Source organism: Podarcis bocagei (genome assembly GCF_964188305.1).
Source record: "Podarcis bocagei genome assembly, chromosome: 2".
Lineage (NCBI taxonomy): Eukaryota > Metazoa > Chordata > Lepidosauria > Squamata > Lacertidae > Podarcis > Podarcis bocagei.
This window is the reverse complement of record NC_138126.1, coordinates 106,196,781-106,218,528: the sequence shown is the minus strand read 5'-3', so window position 1 is coordinate 106,218,528 and position 21,748 is coordinate 106,196,781. Positions and strand designations below refer to the sequence as shown.

At 46.2% G+C, this 21,748-nt stretch overlaps 1 protein-coding gene across 9 annotated transcripts in view; it reads right to left on the bottom strand.

The window, feature by feature from the left end:
- Positions 1-4,187: 4,187 nt before the first annotated feature.
- The window catches only part of SDK2 (sidekick cell adhesion molecule 2), a 353,925-nt gene continuing 336,364 nt past the window's right edge, over positions 4,188-21,748 (bottom strand). For 4 of the 9 annotated variants that reach the window (XM_081180809.1, XM_081180812.1, XM_081180810.1 and 1 more), the window contains 9 exons: positions 20,124-20,261; positions 18,611-18,772; positions 18,102-18,227; positions 15,163-15,327; positions 14,885-15,025; positions 13,355-13,426; positions 12,806-12,944; positions 12,536-12,683; positions 4,188-6,640 (listed from right to left, as the gene is read on the bottom strand). In XM_081180809.1, the coding sequence (XP_081036935.1) occupies positions 6,287-6,640; positions 12,536-12,683; positions 12,806-12,944; positions 13,355-13,426; positions 14,885-15,025; positions 15,163-15,327; positions 18,102-18,227; positions 18,611-18,772; positions 20,124-20,261 (1,445 nt within the window). In that variant the 3' untranslated portion in view covers positions 4,188-6,286. The remainder of the gene's footprint in view (positions 6,641-12,535; positions 12,684-12,805; positions 12,945-13,354; positions 13,427-14,884; positions 15,026-15,162; positions 15,328-18,101; positions 18,228-18,610; positions 18,773-20,123; positions 20,262-21,748) is intronic. The other 5 variants (XM_081180813.1, XM_081180814.1, XM_081180815.1 and 2 more) reach the window with 3 other exon arrangements.

Here is a 21,748-nt window from a genome sequence, read left to right as displayed (position 1 = left end):
CATGCAGGGCCAGATTTAGGTTTGATGAGGCCCAAAGCTACTGAAGGTAATGGGGCCCTTTATATGTCCAGCTGTCCTTTGTCAACAACAAATTGTCGCTGTTTTTTGTGTTGAATATTTTAGGGAGCAGGCTAGCAAGGCGGGGGGGGGGCATTACTTACATCATAGGAACCTACACAACACAAAACACTGTTGCTGTAGGTAGGTTTTATCTTTTATTATGGAAATGTACATCCAGGTATTTTCCCCTTTAAATTTTTTTGGGGCCCCCAAGAGAGTGGGGCCCTAAGCTATAGCTTGTTTAGCTTATACATAAATCGGGCACTGGATGCATGGAACAAGAAATTGAGGGAATTTACTGAGGGATTTGTGTGTGTAGGCAGTGGCGTAGCGTGGGGGGTGCAGGGGGGGCCGGCAGCACCGGGCGCAACATCTGGGGGTTAGGGTTAGGGGGCGCAAATCCACAGGTTAGGGGGCGCAAATCCACGGGTTAGGGGGCACAAATTACTTGCCTTGCCCCGGGCGCTGACAACCCACGCTACGCCACTGTGTGTAGGTAGGATTGGTTGCAAAAGGCAAGTCATCTGTTTGATGGGGAATAGGCTGGCAAGGCTTGTGCTCAAAGCTTTCCACAGATGCCGCGTTATCGACCCAAATCCCTCATTTCCTGTTCTGCCCCTTCACCCTTTCTCTCCAAACCTCCCCCTGCCTATTTACTCACAAGCAACCCCCCCCCCCCGCCCGCCAAACTAATGGTAGAGGTGCAGAAAGTTGCAGCCTCGGCTCGGCAGCTTCGTGCAAGCAAACCTCGCGGATCCGCGGCCTGGCTTTGCCCTTACCTGGGGGCCTCCTCGACGATGCCAGCCGTCCAGGATGGCTGTTGAAGGAAAACAAGAGACTTCTGCTTCAAACGGGGAGGGCGCGGAGGTATTTAAATGAGGGGGCGCAAAGGAAACTTGGAAGGCATAAGAGGGGCTCGGCAGCAGTTGAGGGAGGGTGGGAAAGGAAAAGCACCCTGGAGTCCAAGCGCCCGCCTGGCGCGCCGTGACCGGAAAAGACCCTTGGCACGCAGACGCAAACATGGAGGAGAAAGCGCGGGAAAGGCCGCCAGAAAGTGGCGTCCTTCTCGACGAGCTCGCTAGCTCCCTGCCTCTTGGGGCTATTGCAGCTGAAAGGCCCCGAAGGAGCCAAGGGGGGGGGGGTTGCACTGGTAGCAGCTGAGGAGGGAGGCCGGACGAGGAGCTCCCCTCTCCCGTCTCAACAAAGCCCAGGCTTCTTAGGAGGGAGCTGCCGTTGCTGCTCTTTGGAGGACCATCAGCAGCAGAAAGCTCGCGGTAGACCACCGGTGGTCCAAGGAATTGGGGAACCTCTGCTGTAGAGATCAAGCCACGACTCGCAGTGCCAGATTGACCTATAAGCTAAACAAGCCATAGCTTAGGGCCCCACTCTCTTGGGGCCCCCCAAAGAATTTAAAGGGGGGAAAACCCTGTCTGTACATTTCCAAAATATAAGATAAAAAACAAATAAAATAAAACCTACCTACAGCAACAGTGTTTTGTGTTGTGTAGGCTCCTTTGATGTAAGTAATCGGCCCGCCTGCTTCTGTAAAATATCACTGGTTTGCTCATTTCTATATACAGTGGTACTTTGGTTCTCAAACTTATAGCAAGTTTCTAGGCAGTGGTGGCCAAACTTGGCCCTCCAGCTGTTTTGGGACTACAGTTCCCATCATCCCTGACCACTGGTCCTGTTAGCTAGGGATGATGGGAGTTGTAGTCCCAAAACATCTGGAGGGCCAAGTTTAGCCACCGCTGACCTAAGCCTTAGGTACTGAATAACCACTCCACGATACAAGTAACCTCATTGAGCATTTCAATTTCAAATATTCTGATTATTTCTACTTTTAGTTAAGTATTTTTATCTACACACTTGATTTAAGGGTGGGGCAGCGGTTACACCCATGCACATGGGTGCAGCATCATCTGTGGCAGAGGAGGAGGGAACTGCCACACTCCAGATGCCATTGGTTTCCAGCTCTCATCAGCCCAAGCCAATATGGCCCCTGGTTAACTATGGCCACTGTGAAAACAGGATACTTGGCAAGATAGGCCTTTGGTCTCATCCAGCATGTCTCTACTTGCGTTCTTATTGTGATGGGAGTTTAAGTCCAATGGCATCCAGAGGGCCACATGGGCCCCATCCCCGCTCTCTCTTACTTCCCCTTCTTTCCCCAAAATATAATGGCCTGCTTGGCCACAGTCATGACTATCAGTGTAGTTACTCTCTGATTTCACAGCTGCCAAGATCTCAGGCTTGAACTGGAGGCATTTGACCCTTCAGAAGTTGCCTGACTACAGTTTTCCTTTATCTCCAGCCACTAAAAACTTAACTACAAAGACATTAAAAAGAAGGTTTTCCCACGCTCAAGTGATTCTGCACTACAAGCTGATATTGACATACAGTTACAGTTGCTTAGTAGTCAGGGTACTCTCAGCAACAACTCCAGCTCACTCCTCTTTGGCAGTGGACCAAATGGATGTACTCATCCGGCCCTGTAGTTAACCACCAATCTCTAAAAGAAGACTCTCAGTGGTATGCACATTTTGTGGCTAAAGTGCATTGACTGAAGGATGCTCTCACACACTTTGATAAGGAGTTTTGTACATTGTTTGGTCAATACGTTCCTGTCTTCACAGGAACATACTGGAGCAGGGAACCACTGTACTATCACACTTGTAATGGCCCTTTTCATAGAAGGGTCATCTAGACACGCCCCCCGACCCGCAATGCAGAAATCTTTTGCCCAACACTGAGAACCCACAACACTGAGATCAAGCTGCTCTACCGCCTGAGCTATTTTGGTCCAGCTACGGTAAGTCTTTACCGGCCCCACACCTGACATTATGTATGATGTCAGGTGTAGGGCAAGTGGGAATGGCCTAATTGGGCCCACAGACTGAAGATTCCCCACCGCTGAGCTACAATATGCAGTGAGCCATGCTAAAATATTTTGACCTTGTCTCTCGATTTTGAATTCCATTAGCCTTGATCCTTATGTGATCATGTTGGGTCACCTGAATGGCATAGGTCCTTGCACCATCAGCATTGCTCCTTCCCTTTGGTACTTTACAGATGCTCTCTACCCCTTTTAATTGTGAGGGAAACGGATATTCACAGGACTGATAACAGAAGAATGGTACTAGGAAATCATCCATGAAAAAATACAGATAGTGAATGAGTTTGTTGAGATTTCTCCACAACAGAAGTTGTAACCTTGAAGAAAGATAACTTGGATTCCATGCAATAACTTTACACTCTTTATGGTATATTGGAAATCCACCTGGAAATTATCTCATTAAAACATCAAGGTACTAAGCATGAGTGATAATAAAGTTAGTGGCTGTTGTCATCTCTCAGCTCTTTTAGATTTTTAATTGTGCAGGGAATTGAGATACGTTGATTCTGGTGCCTTCTCTAAATAAACCATGGAAACAAAGCACACATTTGCTTGCATGAAAACAGAACAGATTTAAGGTCCTGTTTTGCTAGCTGTCATAGGGAATTAAGTAATGATCAATATGGATATATGGCTTGTTGCAAGCCATGCATATCCCAGAGCTCTCCAAGCTATTGCTTCATATTCCCAGCAGACAACTGCCTTGGTTTGCTTAGAACTCAAGGCTGTATTTTTATTAGTGTTTCCAGTCCTGAAACAGACTGTGCAAGTATTGAAATTAGTTCAAAATTAAATTCATCTAGCCCAATGTCTCTGGTAGATGCGCTAAGGAAGGACATGGCAAGTGGCACAGCTCTGTTCAATCAAAACTTTGAGAAAGCATAGAGGGGTTCAGGGGTGGACAGACATGAGCTGCGGGAGTGGCTGATCTGCCTGTCATTAATACTATTAGTGATATAAGTATACTGTCATGAGCTTGTTTGACCTTCTTTTGAATTAAGTTAGGCCGCCGACTCCTATGGCATCAAACGACAGCCCAAGGATGCTTTTACCATAATCATCAAACAACTTCATGGCTTGCTCCTTTGGGTTGACAGCTCCAATGGTTTGCAACCATTCCTGTTGAAGAGAGTGTACTCCACAAATCAACTGTTAAATCACAACAAGATCACTCTTGTAAGAAGCAGAGTAGAAACAATGAGCAAACAAAACAACCCCACAAATTGTATGATTTGCATTTTGATTCTTTATTAAAAGGACCCTATGTGCCAGGTTCAATTCTTTGTAAACCAGGCTTTGAAAACAATGTGCAAATAAAGGCATGGGGTGAAGGGGTTATAATGGAAATAGCTATATCCCTAGTACTTCCAGGAAAGAAGGTAACCCAGCTAGAGCATAATGCTCATATTTTCTTTTTTCCTCTCTCCCCCACCTGCTCAGCCACTGTTCCTGAGCTCTGTCTGCTCTACCCTGGCGAGTGGGAACCTGTAGCACTCCAGTGTTGTTGGGCTACTCGAACTCCCATCATCCCCGATCACTGGGCCATACTGCCTGAGGCCAAAGGGGAGCTGTGGACCAACAACATTGGGAGGGCAACAGGACCCCCAGCCCTGCTCTAGCCCACAACTCTGTTGTGGGGGTTGGGGGAGATGGCCACTGCAGATCTTGGGGCTCAGTAGGCACTCTGTGTGTGTGTGCATGTGTGTATTCTGCTAGGCCAAAAAGAAACAAAACATAATTTCCCACCTGCCTCCCCCATAACCCTTGTGCTAAAACAGAATTTGAAAAGATAGCAAAACAAAGAGAGACAGGGAGAGGGATAGACAATCACTTTCAATGCATCACTTCCTCAACACTCCCCACTCTGTTCCGATTCCCTCTCCCCACCTTAAATGTTTGTGTGCTGTGAATAATAATAATAAAAAAAAAGACCTATATAAAAGGGGAATTGGGGACAAACTCTCCTTTTCTATGGAACTAAGGAGAAAGTTTAGTTTTGATACCAGGAGGAGGAGAGAAAATGCTGCAATGAGGCATCAGTTCAGCCTCTTGAGGTTGTCCATTCTAAAGCCAGTACCAAGGGGCTGTGCAGCATTTATATTATATCAAGTTTTATCTCCTTTTCCCTGAACGCCCCCTCGAATTGCACTTAGATTGGATGGGGGCTTCCCCCTTGCCCTCTCCCTGTCCAATGAAGTGAATGGGGAAAAAGGGGAACTGAGAAGAAATCAGGGCGCTGAGAGACTATCCAACCATGTGGGATGGATTCTGCCTCGCGGCTTGGTTTGGCTGCAGGTGCTCAGCTCTCCGACAAAGCCAGGGGGAGAGCGCTTTCCACCGGGCTGATACGGACAGCATCTCTTTCCTGCCAAGTGACAATGCATTGATTCCTTTGAATTCTACAGCTTCCACCCAAGGATTCTCAAACGTACTCTCCTATCCTCAAACCAAAATGCATAAAAAGAAACCACACTGTCTCTGGTCAGCGCTTTTCAGCTCGGCTAACTTCTGTTCCGGAGGTGAGTGGAAGAGCAAAGTGGAGGCAAAGCTGGTCTGAACATAGGTGGTGGTCGCCCAGCCTAATCCTCTATAGTCCATTCAAGAAAGCTTCAGAGACTGGGATTCCTCTTCGGCATTTGTTGCCGCTCCCCCAAAGAACCATCATGACATCGCAGTGGGTGGGTCTTCTTGAGTCTGCCTCTCTCTCATTGGCCAGTTGCTAGTTACTGAGAACATGTTCCTATGGACAGCACGCTACTAGGTGCTGCCATTGAGCTCCTTGGAGCACTGGCTGCAGCAGTCCAAGTGGCTCATATTTACAGCTTGTGGAGCCCTAACCCGTTCCCCTCCGAGCTTTGGTTGGTGAACAAAAATAAAAAAATCAAAATCAAACCCCGAGAGACTATTCTGAAAAACATCAATTCCCTACTTCTTTGCCTGCCTAGAACGTTGATCTGCAAGAAGGTGGTCTGCAACGCCAAACATTGTCTTAGCTTTGGGGCTCCCAATCTTTTACCCTGTTGCCTTTCTTCCTTCCTTCAACTCTAGGCCTGAAAACAGGCACATCTCCTGTCCTGCTCCAGGTGTATGTTTGCAAACAGGTAGTTCCTTTGAAGAGCACTGTGCAATACTAGAAGCAGCAGCAGTCAATGATTCCAAACTCAACTATGACTGATTGTCTCCCACATGATCTTCTCATTGCCTCTGAAAATAATAATAATTCTGGACCCGAAATGTTCTTCATTATTGTTATTATTATTATTATATCCATTATTTTGTTCTTCTTTAGCCATATTTTCTTCTCTTTTTTTCTTCTCTCTTTTAGAAATGTCAAACAAAAGAAGAAAACCCAGCAATAGGGGCTCTGGACCCTGGGGCAAGGCTACTGGGGGGTCGGTAAAGGGTGCTCTGCTGGCTGGGAGGGTTGACTGGGGTTTGTGGGGTTGGAGTCCTACTGGGTTTGGGTCGGAAGAGGCTGCCCTGTTGGGTGCTGGTGCTGTTGGACATTGGGCAGTGGTCAGGGTCTCCGGAGTCACTCTCTGTGTAACTGTAGGCCTGAGCCCGGGAGATGCCCTTTTGCTGGCGCCTCCATGAGTTGTAATAAGTTGGGTCGCTGATGTAATGGTTGACAAAAGAATGGGCTTTCTGTTGGTTCTGATCCACTTCGTACTCACTGTCACTTCCCTGTGGAGGGAAAGGGAAAGACAAGAAGAACATTAGAAGATATCCGCTGGATTAGACCCAAGGGTATGGTTACCAGATTATTTTCAATGAAACCGGGAACATTTTTATTTTTTTGTGTGAAGTGGGGATGGTGAGGCAAAAGACCCTGGGCCCAAGCACACATGCATATTGTATAAAGGTGCAAAGCCCTTCTTTTGCACCCTGTGAAACATAAATGTGCAGTGTTTTTAAAAATCTGGGCAACTTTTATTCCTGCTCTTGGTCTATCAGTTCCACTAGCATTGTGGTGATCTTTTATGTTTTTATGTCTCTGTTTTGAGTTTTGCTTCTTTTTAATAATTGGGTTTTTAAAAAAATGTTTTAAATTGTAAGCCGTCTGGGAAATACTTTGTATTGTGTGCATGGGATGGAACTGTTGGAAACCAACCAACCAACCAATATATCCATCCATCAATGTACAAATTTTGAGAAGCATGTTATTACTGTATGAATAGACTTGAACATGTACACACCACCCAGGTATGCAAGTGTTGTAATTCTATACCCAGTTATATTGGACACAGGGCAGGATTAACCTAACAAGCCTCACCAATGGAAGGTCTGTGCAAGGACCTCTGCATGCACAACAGGGCTTTCCCACCTTCCTTCCCCAAGCCCTCTGAAACTGGCTCTTGGGGAGCTTGGGAGAACCCCAGAACAGCTTGGAGGGGGTAGGACAGGGGGGAATCATTCCCTCTGTCAAGCTGAAATGCAACATTGAATTCCACCCTAAGTCCCATTTTACTCAATAGGGTTTCCTTCTGTACGCATGTTTAGGACTGAACTATATGCCTTCTAGTCATCAGAGTAAATACACTGGTACCTGGGTTCTCAAACTTAATCTGTTCCAGGAGTCTGTTCAGCTCCCGAAACCCTTTGAAAACCAAGGTCGGCTTCTGATTGGCTGCAGGAGCTTCCTGCACTCAAGTGGAAGCCGCGTCGGACATTCGGCTTCTGAAAAACTTTCGCAAACCGGAACACTTACTTCCGGGTTTGCGGCATTTGGGAGCTGATTTGTCTGACAACCAAGGTACCACTCTACTTCAGAAAAGGCAAATTTCACTGGCGAGCAGCAAGTTGAATGGAGCTGTGCATGAAAGGCACAGTTGTTTCCTTTTTTGTTATATTAGCTGCAACGTTACCTTAATGGGGAATGAAAAGGGAAATATGAGAGACAGACTTTCCTTCTAATGAGGGGCAGCTCCTTTTAGATTAGATTGCCAGTATACTTCCCTCAACATCTCCAAAAGTTATTGACAATTAAATTTAGGAAAGATGAAATTCATTTTGATTTAACTGATTATAGGGCTGCGTGCGATTAATTTGCAAACAATTTTGATTAAGCTGACTATCCTAAATGAACACATTGCATTCTGTCATTTGGTTACAGTACTAAGAGGAAACTGCTTTTTTTTTTTTTGCTTTCTGCATTCTCTTTCCCAGAAATGAGGGGGATATAATCATTGTTCCATGTTTCAGGATTATCTGCAATATAAACAGGCTGTGGATCAGTGTGAGGACAGCAGGAAAAGTGGGGAGGGGTGGAAGAGATGAGAGAAGCAGGAACAGTAAGGAAGAACTGGCCCAGCAATAAGGGCAGTCTCCAGCTTATTTCTTTTAACAGAAGATAAGTAACGATGCAAATCGATTTAGGAGAGCATCATGACAGCCGCATTCTTTACAGCAGGCGCCCCCAAACTCAGCCCTTTGGGACAACAATTCCCATCATCCCTGACCACTGGTCCTGTTAGCTAGGGATGATGGGAGTTGTAGTCCCAAAACAGCTGGAGGGCCGAGTTTGGGGATACCAACATCTGGAAGGTTTGCCACCTGTGATATATACGGTAACTCTACTGCCAGTCTTAGAGGCTGAAATGAGCCAAATCACGGGGATAACCTGCAGTTAGTTTCTTGGTTCTCTCTTCATCCTCATGCTCCACTTTTAAGACTTCCTTTACACAGCATTTACAGCTCACATCACTCAATATAATGGGAAAGTTTCATCATTTAAAATAAATAAATGAGATGTTTACATGCCCTTTGCTTGACAATTTAAGATTTCAGGAACTCCTGAAATTATGGTGGGCTTTAAAATCCCTAGTGCAGCAACTCAAGCCACTATAGCAACACGTTCTTTTTCTACTTCCAAAAGTACCGGTAATCGGCCAGTAACCAAGTATTCCATCTATGGGAACATCTGGTTAAAAAAAAAAATGTAGAGGGAGGGGGGGGAACTGGCCAGGACAGGGCAGACTTGGCTCATTTTCCTCCCTTCAACTCTCCCTCTGCTCTCCCTAATTGAATTCAGCTTCTCCATTTGCAGAAGCACAATAGAGACCATTCATGAGAACCCACAGCCTAGCCAGGGAAGAGATCAAGTGGCAGCTTTCAGCTCAGTTCAGCTCTTAGCCGTTCCTCAGAAGTACTCATTCCACCAGTTCAAGGGATGATGGTGGAGGAAGGGGGGACCCACGAGGTGGAGGAAGTTGCTGAGAGAAAGAAGGGGGCTCCTCTAGGCCCAGGTGAGGGAAACTGAAGCTGTGTGCTACGCATCTCCACAGTGGGGGGACGGCAGGAGAAGTATGATGGGTCATTGTTTCAGAGACAGGAAGGGTACAATATAAAGCAGCAAGGCCAGATGTATACACAGAAAGGATGAAAACTAGGTCTCTGAGCACATCTAGGCCTCAGATGCCCCACCCCTCTACTCTTTTACATGTTCTGGAAGCACAAGTTTCATATATGCTTAACTTTAGGATCACACTTGGACAAAATAGGTGAATTCCAATTCACAGTCACCTTGTATATCAGGCAGGGATGGTGAACTCCAGATATTCCTGGCCTACAACTCCTATAATCTCATTATTTGCATGCCAGCTGGGGCTGATGGGAGGTAGAGTACCAACATCTGGAAGGTTTGCCACCCGTGGTACAGTGGGAAACCCAGATATTCCAGGGCTTCATTGACTATCCCCTCCAACATCACGCAGCATTTGCAATACCACAGAATGCCAGGATCTTCATTCACATCAACACATTTACTCCGGATTAAGAGGCGACTCTCGTTTTTGGGGAAACAGCCCGATTTTAAAACAGCTCCTCCAGGCACCCCTGAATCTTTCGTTACGACTGCTGGAAGAGCTGCCTGCGAGTACAGCTACAAATCTCAGATATTAATGAAATCGTTTGCTGAGCTGGACATATGGTACATGGCAGCATTGTGGAAATCCGAGTGCCCGGCATGACAGCTCTGAGGAGCAACCGTTTGCAGTGGCCGCTGACAGAGCTACCAGAACACCCAGCTCTTCTGCAGCCTTCTGTTGGGCGCTGGCTGGGTACAAACCATGCCTCATGCCCTCTTATGTCACGGGCCTATGATCAGTCCTGGAGAAATTTGCACCTAGCTGTATTAGCGGCTTGGACACATCGCCATGGCAGCAATTCCTCCGCCTGCCTAATTGCACCAAGGGTGCCCCGGCCACTTGGCCAGGGTTCTGTTTCTAAGGAAGAGGACAAAGGAGCCATTTTGTTATAGCCTGGCAGGGTTGCCAACTCCTGTCAGCCTCAGAACTGCTAGTGCCTGTTGCTATTGGCAACAGGGCAAGGGGAAGAAAGGCCTGGCTGCAACAAGCTGAATGTGTCCCAGTCCTGACTTTTGGGGGGCAGATGTCTGCCTGCTTCTCCCTTACTAGTACCCAGCTGGTGCCTCTGATCACCACCTCATTCTCCAGAAGGAGGTAGAGGGATCAGACACCAGATTTGTCTCAGGAAGGTTGGCTGTCTAGTAAGTCCAGGACTGAGGACATGGGTAGTTTCTTTGCTCAGAGAATTCACTCTGCAATTTGTCAAGGGGGGACATACAGTGGTACCTCGGGTTAAGTACTTAATTCGTTCCAGAGGTCCGTTCTTAACCTGAAACTGTTCTTAACCTGAAGCACCACTTTAGCTAATGGGGCCTCCTGCTGCAGCTGCGCCACCGGAACACAATTTCTGTTCTCATCCTGAAGCAAAGTTCTTAACCTGAGGTACTATTTCTGGGTTACCAGAGTCTGTAACCTGAAGCGTATGTAACCCAAGGTACCACTGTATTTTCCTTCCTGTTTTGCAAAACTCCTCCAGTACTCACAGTCACAAACTTGAAGAGAATAGGGTAAGCAGAGTACATTGGTAATGGCCTGGGCAATGTGGATACAGCAGGCTTTAAAAAACAAGCAAAATGTTTTTAATAGGATGCTACTACTTCACCCCACTGACAGGACAACAACCCCCCATTTAAATCTCAAGATAGGAACCTGACGTGCATTTGTTTGTGGCCCATAAATTCTTTTAACAGCCCTCTCTGACCCCCCCATGCTCCCTTCCCACCCACCTCCGTCACTGTCATAGAGAAATAAATTGCATCTTTTAATTTGGATTTGGTATCACCACCACACACACAAGTGTGGCAGCTGCCAGCTCTTGAAATGGGAAACTCTAATATCTGTACAAGGCCTGGGGTGGAGCCCTGTGGTTGGGAAATAACTGTGGTGGATCCCAGCCCAACAGCTATCAAGTTTGCAAAAACAAGGAAGGTAGAAGAAAACCATCCTTGCAACTTGTTTTTCTGATGATTGGCACCAGAAAAAGAAAAGGCTGGTTTTTTGTAGATCCACTGTAGATCCATTGTACAGTGGTGCCTCGCAAGACGAAATTAATTCATTCCGCGAGTTTTTTCGCCCAGCGAATTTTTCGTCTTGCGAAGCACGGTGTCGGAAAAGTTTTGGAAAAGCTTCAAAAATCGCCAAAAACCTCAAAAAAGGCTACCACACCGCGTTCTATGAGTTGCTCCTCGAAGTCAAGTCGCAACTGTATTAACGGTGTTAAGAAAAAGGAAACAAACTTGCAAAAAACGCAAGACGTTTTCGTCTTGCGAAGCAAGCCCATAGGGAAATTCGTCTTGCGAAGCAGCTCAAAAACCGCAAAACCCTTTCGTCTAGCGAGTTTTTCGTCTTGCGAGGCATTCGTCTTGCGGGGCACCACTGTAGATCCTAGTGTGTATGGGCCCCACTCTAGCAAATTTTCTGTGTTCTTTCATTTTAGATGGATATCCGCCACCTTCTGCCACCTAGCTTTCTGAGAACTCGTTTCTCCCCCACCCCCGGCCTCTTTCCCCCCATTTTTCTGAGAAACCATTTCTGACCCTGGTACTTCTAGCAGCAAACGTAATCAGAATATTGCCATTTCTGACAGCTCCGTGAAGTGAAAGATCTTGTACAGAGGCCTCCTGTGGACAAAGCGACCTGACAATGTCGTTTTGTCACATGGCAGCACCTCTTGTGCTGTGCGCACTTCTTGCAAAGCCCATGCTTTCTCAGTGATTCTGGCTCCTGTATTCACCATATATTTAAAGTGCATTCTAAGCATACGATTTCCCCAAATAATCCTGGGAGCTGTAGTTTGCTAAGGAGGCTGGGGAACTGTAGATCTCTGAGGGGGTTAACTACAGTTTCGTAGGATTCTTTGGGGTAAGCCATGTGCTTGAAATGTATGGCATAAACATACAGGAAGTTGAAGCCCTTCTATACCTCTAACCATTCCAGTAAGTCTTGGTCTATGCTGGAGGGGCTCCATACCTGTCTGACACTGTATTGTTTTTAATATTCGGTTGGAAACTGCCCAGAGTGCTGGGGAAACCCAGCCAGATGGGCAGGATATAAATAAATTATTATTATTATTATTATTATTATTATTATTATTATTATTATTATTATTATTATTATTATCCTCTCTGCAGCTGCAGTCCCTCAACAACCTTAGTAGTCCTCGATCTAGTTCAACCAAAAATGTCTCCACTGCCAGCCTTTCCGTTTGGCTCACCTGCGAGTCAGAGATTTCCGAGGGCTTCTCCGTGAGGCTGCTGCTCTCAGCTGGGATGAGGTCGTTGTATTTGGTGACGTCCTCATCTGAGTAGTGCAGGGAGCCGGGGCTGGGTCTTGGCGGGGACCTCGGGAGAGACATGGAAGCTCTGAGATTCCGTTCAGAAAGGGAAAGTGTTTAGCGCAGGAGAGCAGAACTGCCCTTCCCAAATTTGGCCCCTCTCCCCGCACCAAATCCTTTCTGTGACTATACGGGCACAGCCTCTGGTACCTTGTGTAGATTCCGTTCTTCCTGCAGAAGGAATTTTTCATGGACAGGCGCCGGTTGTTCAGCTCCAGAGCAGGAAAGCTGCTCTCATCCAGGCTAACCATCTCACCGTGGCCAAGGGCATTTGACTTGGAGTTGCTCCCTAGGGGTGAGGGGGAAGCCAAGGGGACAGAAGACGTCATCATCTTAGGATTCCTTAGTGGCTAAGAGACAGCGGCCAAATTCTCGCCCCAGAGAGAACAAAGCTCAATGGCTTGTTTCAAGCTTCCTGACTTTATTTAGGGGGTGCCATCCAAGGATTTAAAAATGATGGCATGGAAACAAAAAGGGGGCACAAAAATCCTTTGGGTGAATAAGTGCCCGGCTTCCACCTCTATAAACTGCTAGGTACAGCCTTTTGAGGCTATGCCAAGTACATCAAAGGCACAGATTATTAGGTGTTCCTGTAAGGGTAATTTTAGGGGTGCAAAACTTACTCTCCCACATTGTGCGCGCGCGCGCACACACACACACACACACACACACACACTTTAAGCACATCTTGTACTGTACCTCTGGGAAAATCCACATACTGTTCCTTGACTATCTTCCTCTTTGAGATCTTCCGTGGGAACAGTACAGGAGCTAAAGTGAGTTAAGAATTTGCTTGAACTGAAGAAGCAGTTCATATGCTCTTGGTTTCAAGCGGTGAGAAGAGCTTTCTAAGAGGTTAGTTGCAGAGAGGCTGCAGAGCAGAGGGGAAGCACCCTCTGGGCCCAGGCCTTTGGCCAGGAGACCAAGGGCTGCTGGGTGGCTCCCGTCCCTGCCTCCCTGGAAGAACATCATGGAAACAGGAATCCATGGCTCCATCCACCAGCCAGAGAAGGAGCCTCTAGCAAGAGCTTGCTACATCCCTCCCTGCCAGAATGAATACATATAAGAACTTTGTAGCCAAGAACTTGTGCCTGTGTTTGTTTTACCCCTCCTCCCTCCTCAATTGCCTTTCCTTTCCTGAGCTTGAGTGCAGGGAGCACCTTACTGTAAGCTGATTTGACAGCCTTTTTCAGCTGAAGAGCAGGGTTAAAATAAAGAAATAAATGCATTCTTCCCACCCAAGCAAAAGAGCAAAGGTCACTTTCTGCCTTTACCACACACCCTCCCAGTCCTCTCTGAAGGCCTCTGGGGTGGGACCATAGGTGGGGAGAGATCATAGCTCAGTGGAAAAGCTTATGCTTTGCATGCATAAGTTCCCAGGTTCAATTCCTGGCAGCTCCTGACAACAAGGGCTAAAATGCTCCAGCCTGAGACATCAGAGAGCCCCTGCCAGTCAAGAGTAGATGATATTTTGGACACATGGCCCAGTGTGTTCAAAAAATGACTTCATATATCTCTAAGGCTGTAGATTAAGGGCCAATTCAAAACATCAGTTTTTTTCTACATAGTTCTGCAAGGTTGTGGCGGGGAGCGGGGGACCCCTTGTGAGCACCATATTGCATGAAAATGGTTTTTGCCACATGCAGATGTGTTTGAAAACTGCTACACGCGTGATGACACAGGAGTTTCTTTCCCTGCAGCTGTGTGCACCCATACAAGGAAAGTGACTTGCAAACAATTATTGCAAGCCGTTGTTCCCAAAGATGCCACCCCACACAAACTCCACTTCTTCCATCCATTTCCCTTATTTAAGAGGAAAACTCAGATTTTCCTCACAATTAGAGCAAAGCAAACACAGTCGCGTTCCCTTGCCCTGGTGACCTCTGCAGTTGCCTCTGGCGGTGGCTGGGACACAAAGCCATTTATTTTAAGTGTCAGCTTGGAGTGGCGTCAACAAGGTCACTTGGGGAAGAGGTTTGTAGCTAGGATGCTGCAGGCAGCAGTATCATCTCCTGGTTGGAGCTAAGAAGGCCACAAGGAGCAAATCTAAGGCTGTTGGACCAGTGGAATGTACGGTGTCGCTTCCTGCTACCTACTCACTACTGTGCTCCACATGGGATACAGAGCTGCTACCGAAATCTCTCCACTGTGTTGGTATTCAATACTCTCAAAGGAAAGAGCCTTATTTAGGGGGAAAGGACATCACAATATGATGTTGTCAGCACCCACCTGAGTCTGACTTCTTGGCATACTTCTTGCTCTGCCCTCGGATGATGAGGACAAAGACCAGCAGGAGGATGAAGATGAGTCCCACCAGAGCAATGACCACCAGGAACCACCACTCCTCATAGAAAGGATTGGCTTTCTGGGCTGCAAGACAGCAGGCAGCATGGAGCAATCAGACACCCTTTCCCTGAAAGGCCACCCACACACATTGTTTCCTATAGCCTCTGCTCAGGGCTTAGTGACCCTGACCTGAGGAAGTGTTAGACTTTCACCTCTGATACCTGAAACCGATGGGGAGGGAGAGCTGGGTGTCCCATAGCCGTAGTCATTGACAGCAATGACCCGGAAGTCGTAGCTGACACCTTGCTTCAATATGTCCATGCTGAAGGTGTATGAGGTCACTTCCTTGGGAATGTCTTTGATGAGAATATCCCAGAGCCCCTCATCTAGAAGAGAGAGAGAGAGAGAGAGAGAGAGACCAAGTGAATTTGCAACAGGAACTGCATGTGTGTGTCTATGCGCCTATAAATTCATTGCAAACACACACACACACAGAGCATGGGGAAATAAGTCATATCCACCACCCTGGGAAGTGAATGAGGGGACCCATAATGCTGAATATATACAGAAAACCCTTGCTTCCTCTCCCTAAAAATGACAATAATTGATACAGCCTATTTTCAGACATTTGCAAAGTTCACATAATTATTTGCTATGTTAGCATGATGTACATGCCAGTGATCCTTAATTTTTTATACGTTTGAATAAAGCATGGTCAAATGAAGCACAAGCTGCTCATACAAAATGTATTTGCAGACATTTGACTGCATGTATAAGGTTATTAAGTAACGCAAAAGAAATTCCAGCTCTGAAGAGACGCTGACTGACAGAACTTGTTCTGAAAATATCCTTGTTCTTTAAAAGGTATGCCGGGTACATAACTGTCCAGGAAGCTTCGGCTTTAATTACCCGGTAGTTCTACATATCTGATGATGAAGCCAACCCAGAAGGTGGGCTAAATTGACTCCTGAGACATTATAATCCCTAAGGCTCTCTGATTCAGAGAAGAGTGGCAAGGACATATTGCTGAACAGTATGCTCAAGACAACAGCAGGTCACAGTGGTGGTGGACTCTTGGGTAGACCTGAAGCCCATGTAGTCCTAAAGGAAAGACTAGCCTTGTCAGTAATAGCATTAACATCAATTGAATGAGCTAAAATATTTTTGGAACCTTTAATTTAGGGGTGTGTCACAAAATACCTTGCATTTGTGGCACATCATGGTAATTTGGCAGAAATAGGCAGCCCCCTCTCAGCATCAAAATCATACGTAGACCAAGGCTATATTGCCGGCGTCCAAGCTGGCAAAGGACAGGTGAAGATGGAGCAATCTCTACGTGCCCCATGACTCTCAGAAGAACGATGGGAGAAGACCACAGGAAGGCTAACAGAGGGGCGATGAGGTTTTTCTGTGCACACTGTGGCCAAATAAAATGGAGTCATTGCTTCTCATGACTGTGGGCTCCTTGGGTTGATCTGAATTACTACACACTCTCTCAACCTGACCCACCATCCCCGCCCTGGAAATGCCATTGTGAGTCACTGCCTCCCTCCTCAAGGCAGGAGATTCTGCTCCTGCACTGTCTGAACCAGGCGTAGCTTGATGGACCCTGTTAACATTCGCTGCAGCGATGGTGCAGAATGGTCTTTCCTAAAGGCAGAGGGTGACTTGGAGGAGACTAGGTCAGGTTGGTCATTCATCCAAAGAGACAGTGGGTGGGTACTTTGGGTTTGCAGAACATTTATTTCTCATGGCACATTTAACAGCTCTTTTGTACCACATTAGCATTACTGTACTCAGCATGGAGTTTGGCGATTACTTAATTAGGACGTCTCTGGGTCCTAACACCGTTGGTTGTAGCCTAATAGCTACAAGGGACTGGATATCCAAGCTCTCACATCCCAGTGTGCAAACCTCAGGTGAGTCGGGTCTCCCAACTTGTATGTGTCCATTTCCTCGCGTGTCCAAGAGGTCGTTTATGATGGCGGATTGCAACCTGCTTCGCTCAATGCAGGCAGATTGCTTGCTTCTAACGTGTAAGCTCCTTTAGGGATTGACTAGAGGGGGAGAGTCTCCATCCCCAAGAGGAAGCTTGTGGCTCGTGAAACATTCTGCCTGCTCCCGTCTCCCTCTGGGGAATGGAGAGGATGATTGATGGACCTGCAGCCCAAGAGCAGGGCAGATGCAAGGGGATAAATCACTCCAGTGCTTTGAAATGGACTCTGGCTTGCTTTTTAATGAGGCTGCTGTGAGTAAAAGGGAGAGAGGACAAGGAAGAGCAGATGGTGTGGCACGGGGCCTGTTAATTGCCACGAAGGCTCGTGCTGAAAGACTCGTGCTCCTACCCTGCAGTGCTCTTTGAGTTCTACCTCACTAGGTGACATCCATTCCAGGCACCATCAGATGTGGCCAGGACAGGTGAATGTCTTATGGATGCTAAATCAACTGGCAGGCAGGTGCCCTGCATTTCTTGGCTGTACTCATGCGGGAAACACCAGCTATGGTCTCCGAAGGCAGGCAGTTCTTACTCTCGCAGTCCCTCAATGCAACCCTTTCCCCTCTTCACCATGGCACCTCCCTTCCCTTTCCAAGCTACAACTGGATCAGCCATAGCTGTCAGCGTTTCCCTTTTTTTAAAGGGAAATTCCCTTATTCCAAATAGGATTCCTCGCAAGAAAAGGGAAAAGTTGACAGCTATGGGATCAGCCTACAATATACGCCAGAATAATTAAGAGAAAATGGGTGGCATTCAACTGAGGCTTACTCAGAGAAGACCCAGTGAAATCAATGGGCCTAACTTAGTCACGGTCATTAGTTTCAATGTTTCTGCACTGAATAGGACTTAGTTGGACACCACCCAATGCCTCTGAACATTTGCAGAGAGTAGTTACCAGTGGGTAAACCCAATCTCCTGATTATCTGGGATTAGAAGAGAGAATTTGCATAACAGAAGCACTGACTTTCGGGCAGGCTGATGCTTTGGGCACATCTTGGGTTTGGAAACGAAGCCTCATCTTTTGGGATCATGATCCTGAAAGGCCCACTGGACAGAGGCAGCCATATCAGGAACTGCTGTTTTTCCCCCTCCCACGTTCCAACTTTAGGACTGCTAATGGCTGAGTCAGCCAAGGGGGACGTGGACTGAGCGCAGAGCTGGTACCTGAAGGACGCGCCTCAATCACGTATCTGGTGATAGGACCTTTCCCAGGGTCACCACTTGACCAGTGGATTGTGATAGCTGAGCCGTACCTGGAGATGAAGGGCTCACCTGGAGGACCTGGAGCACCTGGGAACCAAGAAAGACATTTTCAGTACAGAAATCGTGCTGCGAGACTGTGGAGCAAGTAACCAAGGAATCATTTCTCCCCCCCCCCCTGCTAAATACAAGCCCTAGGCAAGAAAAACTGCTAATCCCATCTAACCATGTCCATTCCCCAAAGGGTGGGTTTGTAGATGCTTTCAACAGAGGTCCAGTTTGCTGATTCCATGTGGCTTTAAATAGTACATCACTTTTTTTTGGTACATCATTAGTACATCACCAATCAACCAGGACAGTTGCTCCCTAGAGAAACTCAAGAGTTCAATTCACAATACTGTGCAAGATCTATATATAAGTATATGAAGTGGCAGATAAAGGTTTCCCCTGTCCACCCCTGGCTCTTAGTTTACCTTCTCCTGGCCCAGTGGTGATATTGGCTTCTACTTCCGGTCCATACGTAAAAGTTTTGGCTCGGATTCTGAACCGGTAAGTGACTCCTTCTGCTAGATCTTTGACTTTCAACCATAGGGGACTGTTTCCCTTCACATCCACTGTTACAATCTTGCTCACACCTGCAGGAGAGAGAGGCAGAATTTAGGGATTAGGCACGCAACCCTATCAATGGCCACCTGCAGCCACAGAACTTTCCCTGCAGCTAAGTTGCTGCAATTTATCAAATCCAAACTCTCTTAGGCTTAGTTCCTAGTTTCTTATAGCTTACATTATTGCTTATTCCTTCCAGCACAGATAAATACCTTAATATGTTGGGTATTTTATATGGGTCTATGTTGCTGTTTTTACAGGATAAGGAATGGCACCTAATACCATGGAATGGTTTCACTGCATTTATTAATGCCAGATCCTTAGGTTAGAGGCACTTCAGATGAATGGATGGATGTGGAAGGATTTATTTGGTCAGTTAATACTGTTTCAGCATTAACTGTGATTATGTTCTGACATTAGTAGCATGTGGGAGTGTGAAACCAACTATTCCTTTATATTAGTTGGATATTCTTTGTGAAAACTTGTGGCCTAGTTATTCATTTGTTTTTGTTGATCAGAAAATTATATACATGGAACGGCATATGACCTTATAGGGCAGTACAAGACAGTAAAGCCATTTGAGCCTGGGACCTATTATTATTTTTATTTTAAAGAATGCTTTTTTTTCAGGAAAGGGAAGTAGTAGAAAAATGGGGATACCAGAAAGCTCATTTTTAAGCAAGAGGGGGATAGAACATATGCTTGAATATTATCACTGAATTTCACACTGGAATATTGAATACACAGTGCTTGATAAACACACATTCCAGAAACCATTTTTTAAGCGCTGGCAATCCGAGAATTAAAAAAAGGCATTTGAGCATGTGCAGAATGCCTTTCCATTACTACTGAGTATGCACAGCTGACCTACACATCTCAGATTAGGAAACAGAATTTGAAGATAAAAAGGTTCTGGGGTTACAGTTAGCTTTTGGAAATTAAGTTCTAATAGTCATGATTCGTTGTACTGTCTGTCCACAAAATAAAAAAACACTTCCCTCCTATACTGCTGTGGCAACCCAAAAATAAAAATGGACTTGAGCTGTGAATAGATGTCTAGGCTACATGCCACTAACTGCTCCGTTTGAAACAATGCCAACAAAAGCCCTAGAATAAATAGCATATTAGTTGCTTTGTATTGGGAAAGGGTTCACAACAAGATTGCTATTAAATTCAAATACCTTGAGACACTGGACTGTTCACATATTCCCAGATAAAAACTGTAACATGATTCGAAACACGAGACAGGCTTTTTTTATCAGTCTTGCTTGTTTTAATCGATTCACTACTTCAAACACACAACTGACTCACTAATTCATGCACATTCATAAACCTTCACATGCACACACAACACCAGACCCTGTTCTCAAAGACCCTCACCATCCACAGGCATGCAAGGTTCATAGATGAGTCGGTAGCCCTCCAGGATTCCATTAGGGAAAATTGGTGGCTCCCAGGAGACATTCACGGAGGTGGTGGTGAGCTCACTGAATTTGATGGAGCCTGGTGAGCTGGGGGCTGCGAGGAAAGAAAAGGAAGGAGTTAGAAGTTATGGGAGACGTTAGCCTTTCTCATCAACAACATGGCCTTGTGGATGGCGGTGGTCTAGCTACCCACCACTAATCTCCAGAAGGAAGTACAATCCATTGAAAGAAATTCTATCAGTCCTTGAATACCGGTGACCTTTTGCACAGCCAGTGAAGGAAAACAAGACAGAACAATGGCAGGACGGGAAGCAGAGATATCTGGTCTAAGAGCAGCTGGGGAAGGGGACAACATGGGTTAAGTACTTAAAAACCCAGAAGAGGAGACGGTAACCCCCACTCAACCAAGAATTCACTGGAGGGTCATGGGCCAGTGACGGTGGCTCTTCATCACATCTGTCAAACGGGAATAAACCAGGGCGAAAACAGATGTTGAAAGGGAAGCATGAAGAGCCCAACATTGTGTTTCCCTCACAATGGCAATACATGGGCCGGTGATGGGACATTTACTAGGGAGAACCAACAAATAATAAATAATAATAATAATAGTAATAATAATAATAATAATAATAATTTAAAATTGTATACCACCCTATACTCTCAGGTCTCGGGTGCTTAAGCCTTTCCTACCCACAGATTCTCCCTTACAAATACCATCCACTAGCTGATTTTAACTTCCTCCAGCTGGGTTTCAATAGTAGAAGTTAGAATCGCTTGTGTGTGTGTGTGTGTAACTATTGTGAAAACGGTTGCAGGAAGGACTGGGAAAAACTTTGCACACTAGAATTTAGCAATGCCAATGATTGCAAAACACTTTGCACACCCACTGTTTATAGAACAGATTAAAAAGGAATGTATACTGAACTATCCCTCAAGAATACAAGAAGACTCTTGATGGATCAGACCAAAGGCCCATCTATAGTGCAGTATCCTGCCCTCACAATGGCCAGTCAGGAGACTCCCAGCCAAATGCTGCCTCCCTTTTGTGAATCCTAGGGAGGAAAAGCAGCTCAACCTCTGGATATCTCATAGTTTTAAAAGGCAACCACATCAGGGCAGAATCTCTCTTTCAGGTTCATGGTGGTGATGGGAATGAAACCTAGGGACAGACCACCCCATAGAATGGTTAAAATTTAGTTTTAAGGTGGTAAAGTATGGAATGTAGGAGGGGAGAATGGACAATGTGATTAAGGGAGCCAGAAAAGGGAAAAGTGGAGCCTGAGGCAGACTGAAAAATGGAGGAGACTGTGGACTGGGAAACCAAAGGTAGGCAAAGGAAAGTGCAGAAGGCTGAAATAATGTTTAACTAGGCCAAAGTTTCGAAAAAAATAAAGGGATCGTGGCGCCACCTTGCTGGACCCGCTCCTGAAATCACAGCGTTCACCCCACCGCCACAGGTTGGGCGAGAACATCTGAGAAGGGGAAACCTACATGTGCAGAAATTGCATGTGCATTGCCTTACAAAGCAGCAAGGGGCTGCCTTCAAGGCCAGCTCTAGCGGCAGTGAGACTCCACAAAACT